We start from the raw sequence: 26,661 nt of genomic DNA on the forward strand, positions 1-26,661 counted from the left end.
AGTTTCAAGGTCTGTTCTCTGAGAGGCCTGGTAGGACTTCTGTCCTTACTCATGACATAGAACTTACCTCCCCTGAGCCAGTACGATCCAAGGCGTACCGGGTGTCACCCCGCCAGCACGATATTATGGAGGCTGAGGTAAAGAAAATGCTACAGCTCGGTGTTATTGAGGCTAGTGAGAGTGATTATACCTCCCCTTTGATTTTAGTTGAGGTACCGGGCAAGGAACCTCGTCCTTGCGTCGACTACCGCAGGCTTAATTCCATCACTAAGGATCAAATTTATCCGATCCCTAACATCGAGGAGCGCCTTGAGAAAGTTAGTAGCGCTCAGTTTATTTCCACCCTAGATCTTGTCAGGGGTTATTGGCAGGTTCCACTTACAGAAGAGGCTAGTAGGTATGCGGCGTTCATTTCACCAATGGGAACGTTCCGTCCTAAAGTTTTGAGTTTTGGTTTGAAGAACGCGCCATACTGCTTTTCAAGCCTCATGGATAAAGTGTTGCGGGGACAGCAAGAATTCGCTTTACCGTATCTAGACGACGTAGCGATATTCTCCGCATCCTGGTCTGAGCATATGGCCCACTTGCGGGCAGTGCTAACCCGCCTGCGCGATGCGGGCTTGACAGTCAAGGCTCCTAAGTGCCAGTTAGCACAGGCCGAGGTTGTCTACCTCGGTCACGTGATTGGTCAGGGTCGTCGCCGCCCCTCTGAAATAAAGGTGGCCGCTGTGCGAGACTTCCCGCAACCGCGCACGAAGACCGATATTCGGTCGTTCTTAGGTGTCGCCGGCTACTATCAGAGGTACATCCCCAGGTACTCTGATATCGCGGCTCCCCTGACGGATGCTCTAAGAAAGACAGAGCCGCAAACAGTCGTCTGGGACGAGACAAAGGAAAGAGCTTTTAGCGCCCTAAAGAGTGCCCTAACAAGCCAGCCTGTGCTACGATCGCCAGACTATACAAAAGGGTTCGTTGTTCAGTGCGATGCTAGTGAGCGAGGCATGGGCGTTGTACTGTGCCAACGGGAAAATGGAGAAGTAGAACACCCCGTCCTGTATGCTAGTCGTAAGCTGACCAGTCGTGAGCAGGCGTACAGCGCCACCGAGAAAGAGTGTGCGTGTCTCGTGTGGGCCGTTCAGAAATTGTCATGCTATCTAGCCGGCTCAAGGTTTATCATTGAGACGGATCACTGCCCTCTCCAATGGCTGCAGACCATCTCTCCCAAAAATGGCCGCCTCCTGCGCTGGAGCCTCGCTTTGCAACAATATTCCTTTGAGGTGCGTTACAGAAAGGGGAGTCTCAACGGTAATGCCGATGGCTTAAGTCGAAGCCCCTAACGTAGGAATCAGCCTCAAAATTGTTTGTTACTGATGTTTTTCTTCCTGAGGCAGGATTTTTAACATATTGCTTTTGTTTAGTGTTTCAAAGTGATGACGTACGTGCTTTCTAGTGCAATTTTCCAATTTGTGGACGCGTTCTGAGTGCTGCTAGACTACTGTAAGGAACTAGGCAGTGGTATAAAAGGGGAAAGAGCCTGGCAGGGCTTAGTGAGGGTTGTGCCGTGCTTGCTGACTGAGCGGTTAATTTTCGGCGTAGTTCTAACGCTTGCCGGGAACGAGAACAAAAATGTCGACTCTCCCGAAGTCACTTTGCAGTGTCCTGTGTGAACCTGAACGAGAGAACGAGGCCTTCTCTGTGCGCTGCGCTCAAGAAACGTCGAGGCCGACTTCGGTTATGAGCATCATCGAGCGACATCCCTCCGGACAGCGGATGCAGTCCCCTGACCATCGGGATCTCCTTCCCCCGGCGGGGCGGTCTGTTACGTTTCGCCTACGACGCGCGGTATAGCCGGCGCGGATGCAACGGACGCCGGGGCTTCGTTCAAAGCGGCAGACATTTTGGCCCGTTCGGCGCCGCCGCTACGCCTCCCCGCCAAGCGCGTCCAGGCATGTTCCAATGCCACGTGTCTTCGTGTGCGTGTGTGTGTGTGCGCATGTTGGTGCCCACGCTTGTCGAAGCGCGGCAGCCGGGGAGAGGAGCTCCCCCAACTGTGAAGCGAGGAGGTCTGACCGGCGCCGGCCCGGCGGATGCGCCACCTACTCTTCCCAACGTGCCCGAGCGGCACAGTCACGTGCGCGTCTATAGAGGCGTTCCTTCTTGCCCTCAACTGCGAGAGTATAAAAGCAGCTGCCCCCGGACGCCGAGGGAGGCTCCGATTTCTTCTGTTGAGTAACGTGCTCTCCCGTCTCTCTACTTCGGTCGACCTGACCGCCCACTCTTTGCGATGCTAGAATAAACAAGTTGTTCTGTTACCAGTCGACTCATGCTTTGCCGGGACCTTCGGATGCTTCCAGTTGTGCCCCAGGCCGCCAGGCCAACGCTACCCTTGGGGCTTGCGACCCAGGTGCAACAACGGGCGTCAGCGCTGAGGTTCCAACAATAGTCGCTCCCGTGTGGGAGATCGCGACGCGACGTTCAATCAATCTTTGTGATGCAGTGATGACGTGTGCCGTTCCAGCTAACGTTGATAGTCACAATGGCAGTAGTACTGAAGTACCACGGTGTTTATGGTACTATGATGGCTATAGTACTCTTTACCGGTTGCGGCAGCTCCAGATGGCTAGCTGTCGTCACCACTGCCACTGCTCACAGTCGCAGTGTTCCAGTGTTTCAGGCGAGCCGTGGCCGAGCCGGATTACTCCTGCTTGCCTGCAACGAAGAACGCGTCGCTGAAATTCCTCACAACAGCAGCAAAGTCGCTGGCATTACGTCCTAATCTGAGCGGCGATGCTGCGTCGACGCAAGACCCATTCGCCGGCGGCATCGGAATCTCGACGGTGACCGAGCCGCCATCGTTCGTCCCGGGGCCGCCAACGGCCGCCGCCCACTCGCCACCTTTGAGCTCGTCGGCCGCGGTTCTGATCCAGCGGTTCACGATGTAGTTACGCTCTTCCTCAACGTTCTTCTTCAGCTTGCCGTAATCGTCGAGCATTGCCAGGGCTATGGCCACTTGCTCCGCCCACCTCGGGGTCGCATGTGAGTACCGTGGCGGCGTTTAGTGTCCGCTGCGACGACGAGACCGCGACCACGACATCCCGGGCCGGGCCCCCCCCTCCCACGCCCCCCCCCCCCCCGAAGTTAAGACGCATACCTCCCCCCCCCAACCCACGCCACCACTTCTCACACGCATTCCTCAAGCGTTGCCAAATCAACGTTGAGACGTGACAGCTATTCGGCGGTCAATATTTTGTTGCTTTTTTCACTCCTTCTGGATGGCGGTAGTTGTCGGCGTCTCCTGGGATGTGAAGGCCAGTTTTCACATCAATTCGGTGCCCGCGCGATTAATTCTAGATGCAATCTGTTGTCACCGTCTATTCAACGGTCACGCGCATCATTGTTGCTTCGTTAGTTCAACCTTCTTCGTCTAGACTGATCCAGGGACCGGGGAAGGGATTCAGTTCGTGGTCAGCTGGTCTGCATGCACGTGGAACTAGTTGCGGCCAGAGAAAATGGCAACTGCGTTTAACTTTTCTTTTTGCTTCATTATTTCCTCGAGTGACGGCTCGCCGCGACGCTGACAGATCCTCGGAACCATACACAGTGATATGGGTTAGATAAGGTGGAAAATAAAATAATGCGAGACAGCGTCCATCATCAAACCCTGCAATAACCCTTAAAATCATAGGCGATATGACTGTCACCCGTTAACTCGTCTGGCTTTTGCCTAAGTGTACAGCACTTTTCGTGCAAAATTGACAACTGGAAACAAGACTCTCAAAGAGTTAAGCGATCTACTAAGCGATCTACTAAGGGAGAGGGCCGAGACAACAGCCAAACAAGAAGGAAAAGCGAAAATTAACAAATTTAGCCATTGTTTATGAAACAATTTATTGATCAACATCTCTTTATTTGAAAATGAACAGAGAAAACGCCGCCGGAAGTGGAGTAAAATTCCGTGTGTTCTGAATGACGCTTCTACAGTTATCATTAGAGCCGCCTAACGTAACAACGTCTCTGCTGTGCTTATGTAGGTGTTTTTCTAACCTTCCGCGGTGGGCGCAGTAGGTCTACAATCGCAGCTTCCTGCGCCATACGCGGTCGTACGCGACTGGGAGCCACGCATCGTTACGTAACTTCCCTAATAACAATACGAGTTGGTTGTGGCACTTGTTACAGCAGTAAACGAGGGATTCAAAAGAACTGTGATTGTTCCGCAAAATATGTTTCTGTATAATTCTTCCAGATGTAATTCAAAAAGCGCTAATATAGTCGGATACAACTTAAGTCTGCAATGAAGCCCCGCCCACGCCCTCATCACCGCCAGCCACTGTTCCTCCGCGAGGCTGCAAATAATTCGTACTTCAAACTTTTTCTGTTACCCAAATAAGGCGGTAACCACAAAAATAAAATTATTAGCGTGCAATTTTATACCTTTTCCCTCGCCTATATGGTGGAATGGCGAATACCCAATTCTTTATTGAACTGAAATAACATGCTTGGCTTCGCTAAAACTATTTGTTGTGAAGTTTCACTTCAGTTGGCAGCGAAGTTTCATGAGTAAAATGAAGTTTCATGAGTAAATGAAGTTTCATGAGCAGTGAAATGAACCGCACCGCGGACTTGTGAAGACTCCATACATTTTGTCTGTGTCTGTTGCGCACATCATTATTTCTGCCGATGAAAAGACTTCAAGAAGAGCAGACGCTCCAGAGGTATCAAGTACAATGCCATATTGAAATGGCCGCGTGACGACGATTTTCTTTGCTTCTTTATTTTACACTTTTGCTTCTTTACTGGTTCTTGGCAGTTTCCTTCCTGCGCTTCTTTCCTGCGCGAGTCCATTTGACGTGGTTCTTTGTTTGCCAAGTAAAGGAGAGCTGTATCGCACGGGCGTACATGTAAAATACACCTTATTTCATTTCTCTTCTGTTTTATGGCGAATGGTGGGCGTTATTCACATTTGTACTAGTAGAGGTACCTCCCCCCTTATTTGCATAGAAAAGTTACCTTGGGTTGCCCCCCCCCCCTCGAAAAAATATCCTGGGTACGTGCCTGGTTCCACACGTACGTTTCGCTGAATGAATGCGACCGTGATCAGGTCGCGGAGCTCGCAGGGGTGCTAACGTAAACTCTGATGGATCCTGGGTGTTCGAGCGAAAGTAGCAGAGCTCGCGCAAGATGCGCCGGCCCATCGTGGTGGTGGTCAATCGTCTCACCTGCGCTCTCTCCTGAACCTCAGCGGTCTCTTCGGGCGTATTGTGCACGCCGAGCTCAAGGAGTCATGTTTTTTGCCGCAATTGAACACTCACAAAAGAAAGACACATAAAGACAACACAGGCGGCCTGTATTGTCTTTATGTGTCTTTCTTTTGTGAGTGTTCAATTGCGGCAAAAAAACGTGTCTTTTAGCAAGCACCAACTAGGCCAACAAGCAGTTCTGTTGCAACATATCTCAAGGAGTCGATGCCTCAGCGTGGTGATCGGGAGCCAGAGGGCCCGCTTCACTACCTTTCATATGAGTGTATTGAGCTTGCCACGCTCCGATTGTTTCCACTTGTGCATTGCTATCGTATGTGTATTCTGTAAAATTTTTGTCCATGTGCCTATGCGCTTGGAGATTTGTTCGACATTAACTTTAACCAACTATCCTGACTCGCCAACTTGTCGCTTATCTCTTCTGATATAATTCTAAAGATGATGAAATCTAACGTCTATACGAGGACAAAATCCGAGGTCACGCAGATTTAGGTAGGCGGGAGCACCGAAGGTAGCCTTGGGCTGTTCTATAATGCACCACAGGTTTGAAGGAAGAATGAGCTAGGAGGGGATAAGATAATACACGAAATGAAGGATAGACAGGAATTAAGAAATTAAGGCAAGGTTTACGAAACTTATTTTGAAAAGAGGAAGCTGCTTGGCATGAACGTCTTAGAAGTAAGACGAAGAGATAGAAGGAAATAGTGACAGGTATCGTCAACGCCAACGGCAACGGGGAGGGGTCGGGGAACTAGCTTTTATTTAAACACACAAATCGATATATTCTTACAAAAGGCTGTGAGCTTGTTTGCTCGGGGTACACGCTACCGAGCTGTAAGTCAAAGCGCATGCCTATATCAGCGTACCTGGCTCAGTCGTGAATGACATTAAGTGTACTCATTGGTGTGCTGCACAAAGCAGAACAATCATATCGTAGAACGGAGAAAGAAATGAGGAAGACAAGTGTTGATGACTTGTAGCTCTTTTACGCAAGTTATTCTTTATTTACATAACGTTAATTACGCGCGGTGAACTCTTATCAAGGTGCTCTGGAGGCGGGTTCTAAACCATCCGCATTCTCTTTCGCGAATGGAATGATTGACGCAGATTTAAAACATTAACAAAGTCCCATGGCTCAGCCATCGCGCAGCTTCGCAATGTGGTCCTTCTGGTAGATCGAGGGGACGACGTGCCTGCGATGAGAGAAGGAGAGAAGCACAAGGGTTACTCCCGAGACGGTAATGATCCAATGACTTACAAATTCATCGTTTACCGATTATATTTGCACATTTTCGGTGCTCTTACGTATGTCCATTAATGCAGTGGTCCTTGCATGCGAGAAATGCGCGACGTACGAGCCACGCAACATAACATATTTCGCATGATTCCCTTGCCTTACATGGTCCGAGTCGCAAACTGCATACTAATAGGTCGTGCTGGGAAAAAATTGCAGAAGCATTCCACTAGTTCGGAAAGCTCACGTTTGGCTTTCCCTGTATTGCCGGGGCCAGAGCCAGCCGCGTTCAACGGAAGAGACACTGTAGCCGATCCGATTTCCTCGGTTCAGCCCGACCTCCGCGATTCGACCCGGCCGACAGACCTCCCCGGAAACCACATGTAACCGTCTCTCTGAAGGAGGACGCTTCGGTGACTCTGTGGTAGAATGGCAGCCGGTCAACACTGCACTTTTACAGGTGGTTAGGCAGCATGCAGAATTCCGTTAGCAGGCTTTCCCGCACACCTAACTTGCCCTAACAAATTTAAGGTGGCCGCGTTCCTGCTAGCAGCAATGTTAAAGCTATGGACACGCAATTTGAAAGCGTGGACGTTTCAGCAAACCCAGGTTGGCTGGAACGAGTGCCCCCAGTCTCCGCGCTGGCGCAATAATTACGATTCTAGCCCGAGGTCCGCCATCTTGCTTAGGTCAGACAAGATGTATGGAGAAAAGCACTTGCAGGTTTCTCGTATCAGTTTCGGTGATGTCACAAGTGCCGTATTAAGCAAGGCCTAACCAACTGCCCGGGCGCACAGCTTTCAACTTTGCTCAAACAGACGTACCTCCTGAATATTGTGGGGAAGTACTGGGCCAGGTAGGCGTACACGACAAACGGCTGCGGGCCGAACCAGATCTCGTCGAGCTTGTTGGCCAGCGCGAGCACGATGAGCTGCGCAGCACGGCTGGGCGCCATCTTGTTGCTCTTGCCCGCCGGCGCCGGTTTGAAGCTCTCGGTCTTTCCCAGCACGTCGCTAAAGCACTTCTGGCGGATGGGCGTGGCCACGGGTCCAGGACAGACCAGAGTGACGTTGATTCCCTTGTCGAACACCTCGGACCAGAGGCCTTCGAAGTAACCCTGCGCGCATCCCGACAAAGCCCGAAGAACGAGGGGTCATCAAGAAAGGCTACACGCTCTCTCTGTGCCATCGCCGTTCCTGTTATCAGGATTAAGTGTAAGCACAAATAAAACGAACGAAACGCATTACTGCCTCCAGAAAAGACTCAACGCACGTCTGCCTCAAAAAAGGAGGCGCCAGAAAAGGAACAGAAATGAAGAAAGAGGAACCACAATAAGAGGACACCTGAAGAATGAAAAGTTCGTGAGAGGGACGAGAGTATAATCTGCAAAGGAATGTTGCGGTCACTTTCTGGTCCCGTTGTATCTGCGTACGTTAGTATGTATGTATGTATGTATGTATGTATGTATGTATGTATGTATGTATGTATGTATGTATGTATGTATGTATGTATGTATGTATGTATGTATGTATGTATGTATGTATGTATGTATGTATGTATGTATGTATGTATGTATGTATGCTTGTTTGTTTTCTTGCTTGCTTGCTTGCTTGTTTGTTTGTTTGTTTGTTTGTTTGTTTGTTTGTTTGTTTGTTTGTTTGTCTTCGTTTCTGGCATGTCTTCCCTCGCCCAGCCACGCAAATTTCTAAGAATTTCTGCAACAGAGTGCCAGGGGCTGGGGTGCAGATGAGAGGTCAGGCAACACATATTATATAAACAAACAAGTACAAAATTTCTTTCACCACCAGCGTGTACGATCGTCAGTGTCCGGCGTCCTGTGTAAGGAACTTTGTAAAAAGGCACAAGAGTCTTCGTAGAAAGCAATACAGCTAAAACGAAATGCAAACGACGTGGTGTAGTATAACGTATAGCCAGAACTTTATTTCGAGGGCATCTGCAGCCTGCTATTAATTTTGGTTTTTTCCAATCGGCAAGCAGTCGGAAATTTAGCGGGTTTCTGGACACTTTATGAACTTTTCAGAAGTGCACAGCCCTCTGCGGGATTAAACCCGATTGCGAATTGCTTCAACCTACACGAGCATTTTATGGAGCAATTCTTTTCTTGCACTTCTTTTTTTGTACCGCCGATGCATTCAGCAGCCGTTGTAGAGAGTAACAAGAAACGAGACTAATCATACGCGTGGCACCCTCTGATGTATGGGGATGAACCTTTAATAATCGATGCAAAAGCGGAACTTACGTGCAAAGCCGCCTTGGTTGCGTTGTATGTGGCCGAGTCGGGCAGCGCTGAGCAGAAGGCATTCAAAGTGCGCATAAGTTGTTGCAATCAAACTAAGCAAACAGGTGTGGCAATAAAGGCACTGCGAGGATTAAAATACAGCTTTCTTTTTCCAAAAATATCTGTCTTTTTCAAGCACCCCTTCAGTGTCCGACCATACTCGACTGTTTTCGTTCACCGTTTTCGTTTCCTTCTTTTTCTTTTGTTCCCGCTGCTGTTTGTTATATCAATATGTAGCTCATGAGCTGAGAACTCTCAAATCATCAGTTTGAAGAATTTCAATGCAAATCGACCGGCTGAATCAACGAAAACAAAAGGGCCTGACAAGAGAGCTCGCGCGAGGGCAGACTTCTCATCACTTTTTTTTTCTTACGTCGCGTAATTCTATAGCACATCGACATATTTTCGGCGTAAGCGTCGTAAATTCAGCGCATAACCACATCACTGCAGCCAAGCATGATTTGCGAGATTTGTGTCGCGCGAATAACTCACGTGAAACGCACTGACGTTGAAGTGTTACACCGCGATGCCAAAAATGCGGTCCGAAAGAGACTATACAGCCAGCGTCTTGTAACTTCGAACTCAACTGGAATGTTTTAGAAATGCTATCTTCTATGAAGGTTATGTTTCTGATAAACGTTCGCACTTAGAGATGTGCTGAAAACCCTCGCATATTGCAACTGCAGATAAACAAACTTCCCAATGAAACTTCCAATGAATTTAAATTCTAGGGATCACCGTACGAGGCACGGCGAAGTGAGGGACTCCGCAATAATTTCTTCCTCCTGGGGTTCCTTATGGTGCAGTCAACGCACGTTACACAGGTGTTCTGGCATTTTCAGGTTACATGATGCAGGTTACATAATTGCGATATCTGCTTCTGGTGCACTGTTGCGGATTCGTAAACTTCGCGCTTCAATTTTTTTAAAAATTTCGGCAATTTCTTTAATATACTATGAGGGGCTAATTCAAAATTCGGCTTCCTAGAGTTGCTGGAATTCACCTTTCTCTCTCAAATGGGACAGACTTCATTCAAATTGACCTAGCGATTGACTCATGAGAGGATTTCTGCGCTTTGCCTGCATTTAATAGGGAAATCAGTAGTTGTTCCCGAGCTAAAGTCCCCAAGCTCTGAAGACTGAATGATTGTATGATGCTAATGAGATTAAATGCGCCTAAAGCAGAATCGTGGTAACCTTTAATATATTTAATTGCAATAACTCTAATCGAAGGCGTGTGTTCGCGTGCATGCATTTTGCTTTAACAGTAGTTAGTGTTCCGGTGGTAACCCTCCAAAAATTAACCGGCGAACGGGATCCGTCTTGGTCAAACGTTCCTGAAGCATTGCTATTAATGTTCACCGTGTACCACGACTACCCGTGCCTCGAAGGACGGGACGCCAACAGCGGAAGCGATAACAACACCCCAATTTCTGCCCCCAATTGACACACGCAAAACACGCTCGTCGAAGCACTCACCGATCTTGGAGGCGACGCTGGTGATCACGACCACGTGACCGCTCCTCCGCTCTAGCCAGTGTGGAATCACGGTCTGAGTCAGATGCACGTGGCTGAACACGTTGAGCTCAAACATGGCCTTGTGGACCTGCCAAAGGACGAAATAAGCAACGCAAAACATCGCGTAGTCCGCAAAGACGGCAGACGCCGTAGCGGCTGTTCATCGTCCCTACAGCATTCCACTACATTCCCTCGAAGCATACCAGCAGAAGCGTTGACGCAAGGTAATGCGTTGATTTGCACTATGTACAGCCTTTAGTCTTTGAAAATCTGTACTTTGGTGTAGCCTATAACAGAGAACTAATCACTTTTCAAAACGTGTCACCAGTGCACACCCGCGCTGACGTTACATCGCTTCATCCAGCCAATGGGAAGAACGCGTATATAGAAGTACATGGATTTGTCTCAACTCCAACCCTTTTAGCTTCGAGCAACATTGTGGTTTATTATTTCAGCCTAGTAGTGTCATACCAGATTTGGTGATATGGCAACAATTGCACTCATTCAATCTTTGACGTACACCGTCGCACTGCTTTCAGAACATTACAAAGAATATTCTATATTTGTAATACTTGACACAGCCGATCACGACGAAACATTTCTTGCGCCAAAGTCATTCTGATCTAGCGGCGCACGTAAATCTCGAATGTCAAGACCTATTTAATCATAGCATTTATGTAATAGAATTTAGCAGTTATTAGCGCGAAACGCTGAAGAAATGCTGTGTGACCAGCACGCTGCCCAGCTGAAGCCCAAAGCCCGATAACAGGTCCTGCAGCTTACTTGGAACTTTTTCTCAAGCTCAAGGGCCTCGAGTGGCCAGTCGCGCTTCAATTTTTCGTGTATTCGCGGGCTTCTCTCACGCTCGGAAAAACACTTTCACGTAGCACGTATTGAGCAACAGAAAGCTGTATTGGGGGTGTTTCATGTCGATCTACAATGGCCTCGTTGGCACTTTTTCATCAAATTATAATATTTGAGAAGTTCAATAATTAATTAAGACTAATTACCTAATTAGCCGGAATGAAAGAATACGTTGAGCAAAACTCCAAGCGACGGCAAACAAAATTACCTTGGTTCTATTCGCATAATTTTTTAACTCTGGCTAAAGTTGGCTGGCGCACCCAGCAGAACGTACGGCGTTCGGCCGTTAGTCCCTGGCGACCCAACATCGAGTTCTTGAAATGGTGTCTCGCACCCTGTCTTTTTTTTCAATATTGTTTTCTTTCATTGCACACCTAGGCTAAAGTTAGCTAGGACCCCATATATATATATATATATATATATATATATATATATATATATATATATATATATATATATATATATATATATATTTTAGCTGACAAACCGGTGAGATCAGATTCGACGACCGACCGACGACTGTGTTCGCCGCTGTCGCTGCGATTTTATCGTTGCTTATCTCCCAGGGCACAAGATAGTTCGCCCTTGGCGTTAAGTTTCTAAACTGACAATGCTGACAGTATTCGGTTCTGCCGAGTTGCTACAACGCGACACTGCGTCCGAGCGGCGGCAGATTGACGCCGGGCATGCATGTGGCGACGCACCTCCATGCTGATGTCCTGGAACCGGGCCGACTGGGAACGACCCGCGCAGTTGACGAGGATGTCGAGGTGGCCGAACCTCTCGAGTACCTTCTCGAAGAGCTTGGGGTGCTCGTCGAACTTGGTCACGTCCATGGGGAGGACCAGCACGTCTCTTTCGCTCAGAAGCTCCTGCGCTAGAAACCGCGATCGCCACTTTAAATTTTTACCAAGTGTGCGCTATCGCTACTCCTGCACACGTGTACGGCATTCCGAAATTCCTTTTTTTTTTCGCACCATGCCCACTACGCATGTTCACAACCTCCTCGACCCAGGCACATTTTCGCTCCTTGAGGAGCACGCTATGCGATACGTATACTGAGAGGCTTCATCGCCAGAGGAGCCCGATTCCTCTGCGCACGTATGGGCAACCAATGAATAATGGTACAGGCCGCGCTTTTTTTATAACTCTCGAACGAACGAGTTCCATCCTTCATGCATGACCATGTCCTCGGTGTTGGCGTCGGATCTGCTGTTCCCCGGCCGGCACCACAGCTCCAGTGCCATCTTTTAAGTCTTTACCACCTAGATTAGGCGGTAAGGAGTAATGCAGATTAGGAGATTAGGAGTAATGAGGAGGGAAGATAACCGATGGTCATTAAGGGTTACGGACGCGATTCCAAGAGAAGGGAAGCGTAGCAGAGGGCGGCAGAAGGTTAGGTGGGCGGATGAGATTAAGAAGCTTGCCGGGACAACATGGCCACAGTTAGCACATGACCGGGGTAGTTGGAGAAGAATGGGAGAGGTCTTTGCCCTGCAGTGGACGTAGCCAGGATGATGATGATGATGATGATGATGATGATGATAACCTACATTAGAGAGTGTCCCTCCCCCTCTGCAAGATCAGGCTGAGTCCATCAAATTAAACCTCGAGCACTTCAGCGAACGAACCGAGCTCAAAGTGCCTATAATTATTATTTTTTTTGAAAACATATATGCATTTATAGCAGGCTGGCAACTCCCACCGGAAGTGGCACAACGACTGCCTACTCTTCAGAAGGGAGGTGCCTCCTTGCTGGAAGTCTTTGCTGTGCGCAGGTTGCCGTAGGCAACCTGCGCACAGCAAAGACTCTTAAACATCGGTCCGCCATTCGAAACGAAGCATGTACTCACTGAAGGCGAATGCGCGTTTCAGTTGTTTCCTTTTTTATAATTATTGTCAAGATATAAAGAGATGTTGGCGCACAAATACGGGCCGACTACTAATTGGCTCTTCACTATGTGGTGCACACTACATACATTTAGAACAACAAACATATTGACACGTGTACTTGTTTGTCTTTATCGGGCGACATGTTTCACCGCCTAACAAATGTTATCGCACAGCGCAGGACGCGCCTGCATGTATCGGAAGTTTCTGGAATGGTTGGTTAGTTGGGGTTTAATGGCACAAAGGCAACTAAGGCCACGCTGCGCCAGTCACAAGACAAAAGGAAACGAAAGGTTAAAGCAGGCAAACCTGCATTGCATTATAGTTCGCGTAAATAACCAGTTGTCTCTAAAAAGTGGAATAGGTTAGTAAATGGCACTAGTGGGTCATCTGCTAGTAATAGGGCAGGGTGTAAAGGCATATTTAAATTATATAGGTTGTGTAAAAGCTTCCGTCGCTGTGTTTCAAACTGTGGACATGTTATAAGGATATGTATTACTGTAAGAGGTTGAATGCATTTTTCGCAAGTCGGCGGGTTTTCTTTACGGAGGAGAAAGTTGTGTGTTAAATGTGTGTGTCCGATCCGAAGTCGACACAGGATAACCTCATAGAACCGTTGCTGGTGAGTGCATGACTTCCACTCACCAATTACGGGTTTAGTAAGATGTAGCTTGCTGCTTAAGCAATGGTCCCATTTCTGTTGCCATTTGGACGTCAAGGCCTTCCTAATAGCCGTGATACTATCCCGATATGGAAGCGCCGTGTCTGTTATGTATTTGTGCACTGCCATTGATGCACACCTATCCGCTGCTTCATTTCCCGGTATACCGACATGGCTTGGTACCCAGCAAAACCTAATTGACCGGCCGTATTTGTTTAACGTTACCATGTTTAAAATGTCCTCTATCAGGGGTTCACATTCGGATTTCGCGTGGAGAGCCTTCAGAGTGCTTAATGAATCAGTGTATATTACTGTGTTTTCGTGTTTGTCAGCGATGCTCTTTTTAACTACAGTCCATATTGCGTATACTTCGGCTGTGTAGACAGAGGCATGTTGTGGTAATCGAATACTTGTATCCCAATTTTCCGTTACGGCCCCCACACCCACGTGATCTTTTGTTTTCGAGCCATCAGTGTAATATTGCATGTTATTTTGATATTTGTACTGAAGTGCACGGAATTCTTGTATAATGTGTTCGTGTGGGATGTCTCTTTTCTTTAGATGTGTTAACGTCCAATCACATAAGTGTGTGAAATCGAACCACGGGGCCAACCGTTGTGGTTTCTTGGCAACCTGGAGTACTTCGTGGGGAATGTCATAGTCCCGACAGTATTGCTCATGCCGCAGGACAAGTGGCCTAATCGTGTTCGGTTTATTTGTGCAGTGTAAGCGTGTGTTGCATTGTGTGAGGATGTTGTAGCATATGTGTTGTGGTGAAGACTGAATTCTGAGTACGTAGGAAAAAATGAGGAATGCTCTGCGCTGCAGTAAGGAGGGTTCATTACACTCGACGTATAAACTTGAAATAGGTGAAGTTCGGTAGGCACCACTTGCCGGTCGCAGTCCAAGGTTATGTACCGGATCAAGTCGTTGGATGTAGGACTGTCTGGCTGAGCCGTAAACCACGGAGCCGTAGTCTAATAGGCTACGCACAAGAGGCCGGTAAACTCGTAAAAGGCACGTACGGTCGGAACCCCAGTGCTTATGGGACAAAACTTTAAGGATATTTAGAGCTTTATTTGCTTTAATCTTTAGTGCTTTTATGTGAGTTAGGAAGTTAAGTTTGGTGTCAAAGGTTACTCCTAAAAACTTATGGTCTTGTTTCACCGGCAGTATGGTGTCGTTCAATTTTAGGACTGGATCGCTGTGTAGCCCTCGTTTCTGAGACAACAAAACAGTAACTGTTTTCTGTGTTGAGAAGCGGAAGCCATTTTTGTTAGCCCATTGAGTAAGTCTATTTGTTGTCATTTGAAGCTGTCTCTCACAGGTTGGCAAACTTGAGGCACGGCAAGCCACTTGGAGATCGTCTACGTAAACAGAGTGCATAAGAGACGGCGGTATAATCTTATTAACTGAGTTCATTTTCACTATAAACAGTGTCGTGCTGAGAACACAGCCTTGCGGAACGCCATTTTCCTGAGTAAATGTATGAGAATGTACTGTACCCAGACGTACCTGAAATGTTCTGTTAGACATAAAATCAGCTAGGCAATTTAGCATTTTACCACGGATGCCGAGGTCAGCCAGGTCTCTTAAGATTCCATATCTCCATGTGGTATCATAGGCTTTTTCTAAATCGAAGAAAACTGCAAGACAGTGTTGTTTGTGTAAAAATGCATACCGAATTTCATGTTTTAGGCGGACAAGATGGTCAGTAGTTGAACAACCCTTTTTATATCCACACTGGTGGGGGTCTATGAGGTTTCTTGATTCTAAAATAAATGAGAGTCTTATATTTATAATGCTTTCATATGATTTTGCCAAACAGCTCGTGAGGGCAATGGGTCTCTAGCTGCTTGCGGATGTTGGGTATTTACCAGCTTTTAGAAATGGAACAACTATTGCTTTTTTCCACTCTTCGGGCATTATACCTGATTCCCCGATTATGTTGAAAAATTTAAGGAGAGCTTCTACTGATGCCTGCGATAGATGAGCCAGCATGGCGTAGTGAATACGGTCGTGTCCTGGCGCTGTGTTTTTCCCTGCAGAAAGGACTGTTTATTTCTTGTTGTGTGAGGGGGGAATTGTATGGTTCATTTAACGTGCCAGTAGTGGGCAGCTTCTGTTTTTCAGCAGACTGTTTGTACTGTAGGAATTCCTTTGAATAATTCCCTGAACTAGATACATCACGGAAATGTTCGCCAAGTATATCTGCCTGTTCTTGTATTGTTGTTTGTGTGCCTGGACTTGTAAGTAACGGTATTGTATAAGATGAGTAATCTCCCCGAAACTTTCTAACCTGTTCCCACATGCGTTTAGATGTGACTGAACTGTTTATGGAACATACGTATTTCTTCCACGATGATTTTTCTGCCTGCCTTCTGATAAATCGTGCCTTGGCTTTGGCCTGTTTAAAGCATAAAAAGCTGGTATAGGTGGGGTGTCTTCGTAACATACCCCAGGCCCTATTTTGAAGCTTCTTTGTTTCTGTGCACTCAGGAGTCCACCAAGGGAAATGTTTTTTTCCCACAAGGCTGGATGTTTGAGGTATTGATTTTTCTGCCGCTGAAATGAAAACCGCAGTGAACTTCTCATTAATTTCATTTACGCTGAGTTCACTTAAAAGGACTTCTTCGAGTTTTGCATATTTCATAAAAAGCGGCCAGTCGGCAAGATGTGTTTTCCAGCGGCGAGGCTTAGAGTTTATGGTAGGTAATGGCGATGTTAGCTTGATAAATGCCGGCAAATTATCACTTCCATATGAAGTGTCCAAGACTTCCCACTCAAAATCGGTAAAAACAGACGGTGAGCAGAAGGCTAAATACAGACAGCTAAATTTGCGTGAGCGTGGTGAGAAATATGTTGGTGAACCCGAGTTTAAAAGACATATGCTGTTAGACAAAATAAAATCTTCGATTACTTGCCCTCTTTGGTGGTCTGTTCTATCGCTGCCCCAGAGGCTACAATAGGCATTAAAATCTCCTACTAGAATAAAAGGCTCCGGCAACTGGTGTATTACATTTTCCAATTGTCTAGTAGTAAAATGAGTATGGGGTGGGATGTAAAGTGAACAGATGGTGATCGTTTTATGCGATAGAACGGTGACGGCAACAGTCTCGAAAGAAGTATTCAGCTGAACATTTCGTGGAGGGGTGCCGCCCTGAACAACTATGGCAACTCCTCCTGACAAACGGCTAGAGTGTTCGCGGTCCCTTCGGACAACGGTGAAACCTTTGAGAATGTTACTATTTTTCGGACCAAGATTCGTTTCCTGAAGACACACTGCAACTGGCGAAAAAGTGTTGATAATGTCTTTGATGTCACCTATATTGTGTATAAGACCTCTGCAATTCCAGTGTACAATGAAAGCCATGGTTGTAAAATGAGAAATGTACTGATGTTTGTAAACTTAAAAGTTAAAGGTGGCATGCGGTATGGGACAGTACACGTTTAATGGGCGGTAACCGTTCAGCTTGCCTGTCCCTTTTTCTGTATAGTTATAAGGACCTTGTCCTTCTTGGAGCGCTCAGAAGAGCGCTGTTCTTTTGGCGTCAATGACACCGGGGTTTTGGTGTCGACCTCCATCGCCTTCTCCGAGGCGCTGGATGATCGAGAGCCAGGCGCCGAGACACGCGCCTCGGGCCTTGGCGTTCTGTTTAGTCTGGGGACCTGCGGAACAAGTGTCTGCAGGGCCGTCTTGGATGATGATGGAGTAGCACTAGCTGCTGTCACCGAGGGGGCGGATGGAGTTGCTACAGGACCACTGACTGCGACCTCTGTAGACTCCTGAGACCGATGTGGTGCTGCCCCCTGCCGCGCCACATTGGCATAACTTATTTGAGGTAAGAGTGAGAATCTCTTCCTTGCTTCGAAAAATGAAATCGTCTCTTTTACTGTGAGAGCAATCACTTCTTTCTCCTTCTTCCAACAGGGACATGATCGTGAATACGCTGGATGATCCCCTTTGCAGTTCACACAGCGTGGGGGAGCGTTACAGTTTTCAGATGGGTGATCGTTGGCGCTGCATTTCGCACATGCTTCTTTGCCTCTACATGATTGTGATGCGTGGCCGAACCTCTGGCACTTAAAACACCGCCTTGGGTTCGGTATGTATGGTCTGACATTTATCTTTAGATATCCTGCGTCGAGAGAAGTGGGAGAATGCTGGTACCAAATGTGAGGATTACATGTTTGGTGGGCAGTTGTTCGTTGTTCCTTCGGATTGTAATTCTTTGTACTTTAATCACATTCTGTTCTTGGAACCCCTCGAGGAGTTCCTCGTCACTCAAGCTGAGAAAATCTTCCTCTGAGATAACGCCCCTGCAGGTGTTTAGGGAGCGATGGGGAGAAATCGTGACTTTGATTTCACCAATACTGGCGAGTTCGTACAGCTTTGGCGCTTGTTCTTTGTTTCTCAGTTCTATAAGTAGGTCTCCACTGGTCATTTTCGAGGCTTTATAGTCTTTGTCAATTTTTTCTATGAGGCATTTCGCCACCAAGAAAGGGGATAGCTTACGCATACTTTGTGTTCCTTCACTATGCAAGACGTGGTAACGTGGAAAGTTGTCTAGGTCGCTTCGGAGGGTGAATTGAAAAGGTGCATCGGTGCGGCCTCTTTTCAGAGGTCGATCTGGAAGTCGCGGAAAAGCGTCTGCCATAATATGGTTTAAAATTCAGCGGCGGTGGTAGCCACCCACCACCGAGCCCAACAAGGGGACGCTACAGGTTGTGAGCAACCTGCACACGCTAGCTATGCACGGCCACTATAACCTAATGCATATAACCAAGACTGGATATAATACACACGGTTAACCCTTGCCGCCAGGAAATTTGGAAGTAAGAAGAAGTGAAAAGAAGACAGGAAAGATGAAAAGGCTAGAGAGAAAGACGAAGATTGAAGAGGAGGAGAGGAAAAGGCGACTGCCGATTTCCTCCAGGTGGATCAGTCTAGAGGTGCCGTCTGCGTGAAGCAGAGGCCAAAGGGGTGTGTTCCCTCCACCGGGGGGCCTTAAAGGTTCAAACACCCGCCATCGGCTCAACCCCCGGGATCCCCCTTTCCCCGGACACGGCAAAGCCGCGCATGGCTACACGCGGGAGGGTCCAACCCTCGTGTGCTAGGGTACGTGGTGTCGCAACACACCAAACGCCTGCTGACGCAGACGCCCCTGCGGGTTTGTTTTTTTTTTCCATCCGCTGTCTGTGACCGAACCTTGTGTAATGTGATCGCATGTGTGCGCGACGCGAATAATGTAGAAATTTGTGGAAGGCACGCGGGTCTCAGCGATTACTCTGGAACATTCGACGACTGATGCATAAAAGCCGACGCGCTTGACACGCAAATCAGATTTTGGCGATCGCCGACTATGTTCGCCGCTGTCGCCGTTCTTTGAGTGTAGCCTGTTTTTGAGGGCACAAGTTCGCCCAATAAAACGCTCGTTTCGTCTTTCTCAGTCTGGCTGCTTTCTTCACAGTCACTACCACGTGACATATGGTGGAGGTGCTTGTGCGTTCATGTACCGAACGCCCCCGCAAAGCAGCGATCCAAGCCCGAAGCCCGAGGACAAAACCGACATCGCACAAGACCAGCGTGCCAGCTGCAGACTGAGAGGACTGCCCCCAGACCTGAGACGACAAAGAAGATCGTGGCCAAGACAACTCCAATGGCTGCACCAGCGTCCCCCGTTATCCTGCAACAACCTCGGGACCCACCGACTTTCCACGGAGCAGCTACTCAAGACCCGGAATCCTGCCTGGAGACCTACGAACGAATCGTGACATTCAACAACTGGGACTCCGACGACAAGCTGCGGCATGTATACTTCGCCTTAGAAGACGCCGCCAGAACGTGGTTTGAGAACCGGGAGTCGACCATGACAACATGGGGCCTGTTCCGTAGCGGCTTCCTGCGCACCTTTACGAGCGTCGTGCGCAAGGAAAGGGCCGAAGCCATGCTGGACGCCCGAGTGCAGCTACCTAACGAGAACGTTGCCATATTCACGGAAGAAATTAACCGTCTGTTCCGCCACGCCGACGCGGATATGCCCGAGGAGAAGGAAGTCCGCCTTCTCATGCGTGGTGTGAAGGAAGAACTTTTCGGCGCAATGATACGAAGCCCACCGAAGACAGTAGAAGAGTTTCTTCGCGAGGCCACCAGAATCCAGAAGACACACGAAATGCGGAACCGGCAATTCAACCGCCGCACGAACTCTACCAACTACACAGGACTTCAATCTCTGGCCCCCGACGATTTGCGCGAGACTATCAGAGCGGTCGTATGGGAAGAGCTGCAGAAGTTGTACCCTAGGTCACAGCCTCAAATAGCCTCAATCGCCGAAATTGTCAAAGATGAGCTTGAGCGATCCCTGGAGTTCCTGAGGTGCAACCAGAATCACCGCAGCTTCAGCTGGAAGCGATGACATACGCCGCCGTCGCCCGCCGCCAAGGCCCTCCTGCACGACCGCACCACGGACCTTTAATGCCCCAATTCCGTCCTCCACCGCCACCGCCGCCAGCACGCCCGCCCGTCGCCCAGCGCCACTACGCGAGGAAGACGGACATTTGGCGCGCTCCTGACCACCGCCCACTCTGCTACTACTGCGGAGAAGCGGGTCACGTCTACCGCCGATGCCCATACCAGGAAATGGGACTGCGAGGGTTCGCCGTTAATGCACCACGACCACAGCTTGGCGAACGACCTCGCGATATCGCCAACTACCTCGCCGCCACTCAGTGGAGCGCTCGACGACCGTCCCGTTCGCCGTCACCAAGCCGCTACCTGTCGCCGCAGCGCCGACCATATACTGGCCCAGCCCGGGGCCGGTCTGCGAGCGCATATCCGGAAAACTAAAAGCAGCAACCGATGGAGGAGCGGTTGCTGTTCGTCGAACTGACGAAGATCCTGCGCCGCCGACGAAGACGCCGAAGAGGCCATCTCGACAACATAATAACCGCACGCCGCCGTCCCGACGAAGTCAGGAAGCCAAGACTGCACCGACGAAAGACGAGTGGACGACGCGACGTACCAGCTTCAGTTTAACACAACGCAGCCGTGATCAGACGCCAAGACCAAACTGCAACGCCAGACAAAGAACCACCGACCTCGACGTGCTTCTCGACGGCCACGCAGTTACCGCCTTAGTGGACACAGGCGCCGATTACTCCGTCATGAGTGGATACATCGCCGCCCAGTTGAAGAAAGTTAAAACTGCTTGGGAAGGCCCTCAAATTCGGACCTCTGGAGGCAACCTCATCACGCCGACTGGAATCTGCACGGCAAGAATTACCGTTCATGACCGGACTTACCCTGCCACCTTCGTTATCCTCCAACAGTGTTCATGAGATGTCATTCTCGGCATGGACTTCTGAACCAACACGGCGCAATCATCGACCTGAAGTCGAAGTCGATAACGCTGTCGGAAGATCGAGCGATACCGCCGGAGAGCTCTCGTAGCCACCATGCCTTAAGCGTGCTCGAAGGTCAAGTCAGCATCCCGCCTCGCTCCAGCATTGTCATTTCCGTCAGCACCAAAACACCTGCCGATGTACAAGGCGTCATCGAGGGTGACCAACGTCTACTGCTAGACCGTGAAATTTGCGTCGCAAGAGCGATCGCTCGACTGCATGGAGGGAAAACTGAAGTGTTGCTGACAAACTTCAGCCAGGAGTTCAAGTACATCAACAAGGGCACGATGATCGCGTACATCGAGGAAATTCTGGAAACCCGTAATGCGTTTTTGTCCTCTCGGATTCCGCCACATCTACCCCGACGAACAAGGTTTCTAACCAGCCTACGACATTAATCCAAGTCTCCCCGTGATTAAGCAACAGCAGCCCAGAAGTCTGCTCCGATGATACAAAAGCTGCTTTTCGACGTCATCGAGGATTCGACAAACACCAGTCGCCAAGCATCACATAATCCCCGAGGAGTGCGCTCGACCACTCCACCAGAGCCCTTACCGAGTTTCGCCGCGAGAACGTGAAGCTATAAGACAACAAGTCGACGAAATGCTGCGCGACGACATCATCCAGCCGTCCAAAAACCCGTGGGCATGCCCTGTTGTTCTGGTGAAGAAAAAGGACGGAACCCTACGTTTCTGCGTCGATTATCGTCGACTGAACAAGATCACAAAGAAGGATGTATACCCCCTACCACGGATAGACGACGCATTAGATCGTCTCTGCAACGCAAAATACTTCTCGTCGATGGGTCTCAAGTCTGGCTACTGGCAAATAGAAGTCGACGAGAGAGATCGCGAAAACACCGCCTTCATCATGCCAGACGGCCTCTACGAGTGCAAGGTCATGCATTTCGGACTGTGCTCGGCGCCTGCAACGTTCCAGCGCGTCATGGATACGGTGTTAGCAGGATTGAAGTGGCAGACCTGTCTTGTTTACTTGGATGACGTCGTCGTCTTCATCAGAAATTTTGACAATCACCTTAGGCGGCTTGCGACCGTACTAGAGGCCATCAAGTCATCAGGGCTCACTCTGAAGCCAGAAAAGTGCACCATCAGGCATGTTTCTTGGCATGTGTGCCTACTACAGGCGATTTGTCAAGGGCTTTTCACGCATCGCTGAGCCGCTGACACAGCTAACTAAATGTGACGTCGAGTTCAAGTGGGAAACGCTGCAGGCCGACGCATTTCCAGAACTCAAACGACGCATGCAGTCGCCGCCCGTACTTGTGCACTTCGACGAGCACGCCGATACCAAAATCCACAATGAGGCCAGTAGCCTAGGCCTCGGTGCAGTCCTGGTCCAGAGAAAAGATGGACATGGACACGTGATAGCGTACGCTAGCCGGTCGTTGTCAAAAGCGGAAGGCAATTATTCTACAACCGAAAAGGAACGCCTCGCCATCGTTTGGGCTACAGCGAAATTTCGAACTTACTTATATGGCAGGCCATTCAAACTCGTGAGCGACCATCACGCCTTGTGTTGGCTAGCGAATTTAAAGGGTCCTTCAAGACGGCTGGCGCGGTGGAGCCTAAGACTGCAAGAATATGATATCACTGTAACCTATAAGTCCGGAAGAAAACACTCTGATGGCGATTGCCTATCACGCGCCCCCATTGACTCGCCGCCGCAAGATGACGAAGATGACGCCTTCCTTGGCATTTTAAGCACGGAAGACTTCGCTGAACAGTAGCGAGCAGACACGGAGTTGAAAAACCTCGTCGGGTATTTAGAAGGGCACACCGACGTTGTCCCTAGGACATTTAAGCGAGGATTGTCTTCGCTCTCGCTTCAAAACAACCTACTCGTAAAGAAGAACTTCTCACCAGTGCGCGCCAACTACCTTCTTGTTGACCCGTCAAGACTGCGTCCAGAAGTATTGCACGCCCTACATGACAATCCGACCGATGGACACCTCGGATTTTCCCGGACATTATCGAGGATACAGGAAAGGTATTATTGGCCGCGCCTGACCACCGACGTCGCCCGTTATGTCAGAACATGCCGATACTGTCAGCGACGCAAGACACCAGCGACAAGGCCAGCGGGATTACTACAGCCAATCGAGCCTCCTTGCCGGCCATTCCAGCAGATCGGGATGGACTTGTTGGGACCCTTTCCGACGTCAACAACAGGAAATAAGTGGATCGTCGTGGCGACGGACTACCTCACCCGCTTCCCTGAAACTAAAGCACTGCCAGAAGGTAGCGCAGCCGAAGTGGCTGCGACATGGTGCCCCAGAAGTCCCCATCACCGTCAGAGGAACGGTCTTTATAGCGGAGCTCACCCAAGCCATTCTGCAATACAGTCAGACAAGCCACAGGAGGACGACAGCCTACCACCCACAGACGAATAGTCTTATGGAGCGGCTGAATAAGACCCTTGCCGACATGCTAGCAATGTACGTCGACGTCGAACACAAGACCTGGGATGCCGTCCTGCCAAACGTAACATTCGCTTACAACACGGCGGTGCAAGAAACAACACAGACCACGCCGTTCAAGCTGGTTTACGGCAGGAACCCGACGACGACTCTCGACGCCATGCTGTGTCGAGCTGACGTTGGTAGCCACGGTCGCCGTCACTGACTGCACGTCACTGACGAGGAGAATCCTGACGTCGCTACCTATCTCCAGCGCGCCGAAGAAGCCCGACAGCTCACCCGCCTAAGGATCAAGAACCAGCAGCGTACCGACAGCTGACACTACCTCCGACGACGCTTCGTCGAGTACTAGCCCGGCGACCGTGTTTGGGTTTGGACCCCGATACGCCGACGAGGGCTGAGTGAGAAACTATTGCGACGCTATTTCGGACCCTGCAAGGTCATTCGAAGTATTGGCGCACTTGACTATGAGGTCGTGCCAGACGGCATTTCGCAGTCACAGCGGCGCCGCGCACGATCTGAAGTGGTCCACGTGGTGCGTCTTAAACCATTTTACGGACGCTGACGAACTTCCTTATTTTGTTGTTCTCTTTGCTACGGGTGTTTTCATTTATTGCTTTTGTTTGCAGCATCGGGTCGATGCTTTTTATGAGGGGGGTATTGACACGTGTACTTGTTTGTCGTTATCCGGCGACACGTTTCACCGCCAAACAAATGTTATCACACAGCGCAGGACGCGCCTGCTTGTATCGGAAGTTTCTGGAGTGTTATCGATGCTTCCATCCGCTGTCTGTGACCGAACCTTGTGTAATCTGATCGCATGTGTGCGCGACGCGAATAATGTAGAACTTTGTGGAAGGCACGCGGGTCCCAGCGATTACTCTGGAACATTCGACGACTGATGTATAAAAGCCGACGCGCTTGACCCGCTGATCAGATTTTGACGATCGCCGACTGTGTTCGCCGTTGTCGCCGTTCTTTGAGTGTAACCTGTTTTTGAGGGCACAAGTTCGCCCAATAAAACGCTAGTTTCGTCTTTCTCAGTTTGGCTGCTTTCTTCACAGTCACTACCACGTGACAATATAACAATATACAACATAGTTACAACAAAGTTGCGCTATCACATGCCTGCCAAAATAACAACACGACATTACAAATACTCTTAAAGCAATATTACGCACAATGATGTCTCATAACAAAAACAAACAACCAAGCAACAATGAGAATGACAATAACTCATACAATGTGACAGTAAAAAATTATACAATACTCATCTCAGGATGACTGCCGAATTTAATGCGATTACCATTCGAGCAATGTAGCTATACACTGTATTTACGAAGTAACATTTATCGAACATCTGTATTAGTCGTTTAGGAAACTTGCGTTGTGTCGGCTACATGCGACACAATCCGGCAAAGTCACACTTTGCTTCAGCACTCGCCTGGCAACGCCTGCCATGAGCATGGCGGCATGACGATGACTGTATGACGCCGACGCAGCGACGACGGTGTAATGATGCAGAAGGAATGACAATGATGGGTCGACGAAGATCGTATAACGGACGACGGCATGATCACAATGGGATGCCGTTACTGAAGCAATGACATTCGTAATACGACGGCATGACGATGGCATGAAGACAATGGTAAGAACACAGCTGTGTGACGACGATGGTGTGAGGAGAGTTGGATGACGAAGTTTGAATGAAGACGATGGAACGAACGTGAGGCCATCATGACGACGGTATTACGACGAAAGCACGACGACGACTGTATGATAACGATGCAATGGCGACGATGGTTTGAGACTTGAGGTATGTGGACGTTTGAATGATGCCGAGCGTATGACGACAATGGCGTGTCGTCCTGTGAGTCCTGTGAGTCACACCACGAGTCCTGTGTGACGATGATGCCGGGACAACGACGGTATGACAGGAGTTGGACGATGAAGCTGAAGTTACGACGACGGCATGACCATGACGTCATGACGACGACGGCATGACACAGGACGTATGATAGCGACTGTCTGACGACGACGCAATGACGACGATGGCGGGACAACGGCGGCATAAGCGCGATTGAATGACGGCAGCATGATTACGAGAGAGTTACAAAAAAAAGATGGATTGGTGTGTGTGGAACGGTAACGATGGCATCATGACGACGCGATTACGGCCTACATAACGGGATGACGTTACTGAAGTGATGACGATAGGGCAGCTGACAACGACGGCATGAAGACAGGGGTATGACTACAACTGAGTGAAAATGATGGTCGATGGACGAGAGTCGAATGATGAAGCTTTAGTAACGGCAGTGGCAAAACCACGGCGGCATCACGACGGCAGTGACAAGGAATGCATGGCGACGATGGCGTGAAGACAACGGAATGACTAGAGTTGGATGACAAAACTGGACTGACGACGATATGTCGACGACGGCATCGCGGCCGCGAGTACATACTTAGTGCTTGCTGTAACACAAATTTGGCCGCTGGTTGGCGCAAAAGGCACGAACACGCGTCGGCGTAACGAAAGTCAGATGACGAACCTGGCATGACCACAATGCAACGACCACGACGGCATCAATACTACGAGCACATACCTAGGGGTCCAAGCTGGTAAACAACCTGGACCACGTACTGCGTTGGCGACAGACATACAGACAGGACAGACAGACTCAAAACGGCTGCAGTAGGCAAAGAAGGCTATTCGCAATAATAAATAGAAGCATCAGGGCAAAAACCTGGCATCCTCGCATTTCCTTGCTTTCCTTGGTGTCGGTGACTTTTGAACAAACTAATTAAGTATTTTAAAGACTAGCCTTAGAGTTAATAGACATACCTATAGCCTAGTTCCGACGCCATTCTCTTTTCCTGGCTGCTTGCTCTCGTCTCCTGGCGAGAATTATTCCTTTCATTCCAGATGTCGGTATTAGCCGTTTCTTTCTAGTCAATTCAGATCTCGATATACGGCCAATTGCCTTTGTGGCTGCAAGCCATGTGTTAAGGAATCAACATCATGAACCAGGAGACGGAAGAAAGGAAAGAAGAAGGAGTCCGCGCAGAGCGCGCACAGCGGCCGACGTTCTAGGGAATGCCA

General features: G+C 49.1%; 1 protein-coding gene across 1 annotated transcript in view; it reads right to left on the bottom strand.

Moving 5' to 3' along the window:
• Positions 1-6,240: 6,240 nt before the first annotated feature.
• The window catches only part of LOC142587698 (dehydrogenase/reductase SDR family member 7-like), a 29,847-nt gene continuing 9,426 nt past the window's right edge, over positions 6,241-26,661 (bottom strand). The window contains exons 3-7 of the mRNA XM_075698879.1: positions 11,874-12,046; positions 10,267-10,393; positions 8,750-8,796; positions 7,314-7,606; positions 6,241-6,448 (exon numbers count right to left, since the gene is read on the bottom strand). Coding sequence (XP_075554994.1) covers positions 6,391-6,448; positions 7,314-7,606; positions 8,750-8,796; positions 10,267-10,393; positions 11,874-12,046 — 698 coding nt within the window. The 3' untranslated portion in view covers positions 6,241-6,390. The remainder of the gene's footprint in view (positions 6,449-7,313; positions 7,607-8,749; positions 8,797-10,266; positions 10,394-11,873; positions 12,047-26,661) is intronic.

The sequence above is a fragment of the Dermacentor variabilis genome, chromosome 7, assembly GCF_050947875.1.
Source record: "Dermacentor variabilis isolate Ectoservices chromosome 7, ASM5094787v1, whole genome shotgun sequence".
In the NCBI taxonomy this organism is placed as follows: domain Eukaryota; kingdom Metazoa; phylum Arthropoda; class Arachnida; order Ixodida; family Ixodidae; genus Dermacentor; species Dermacentor variabilis.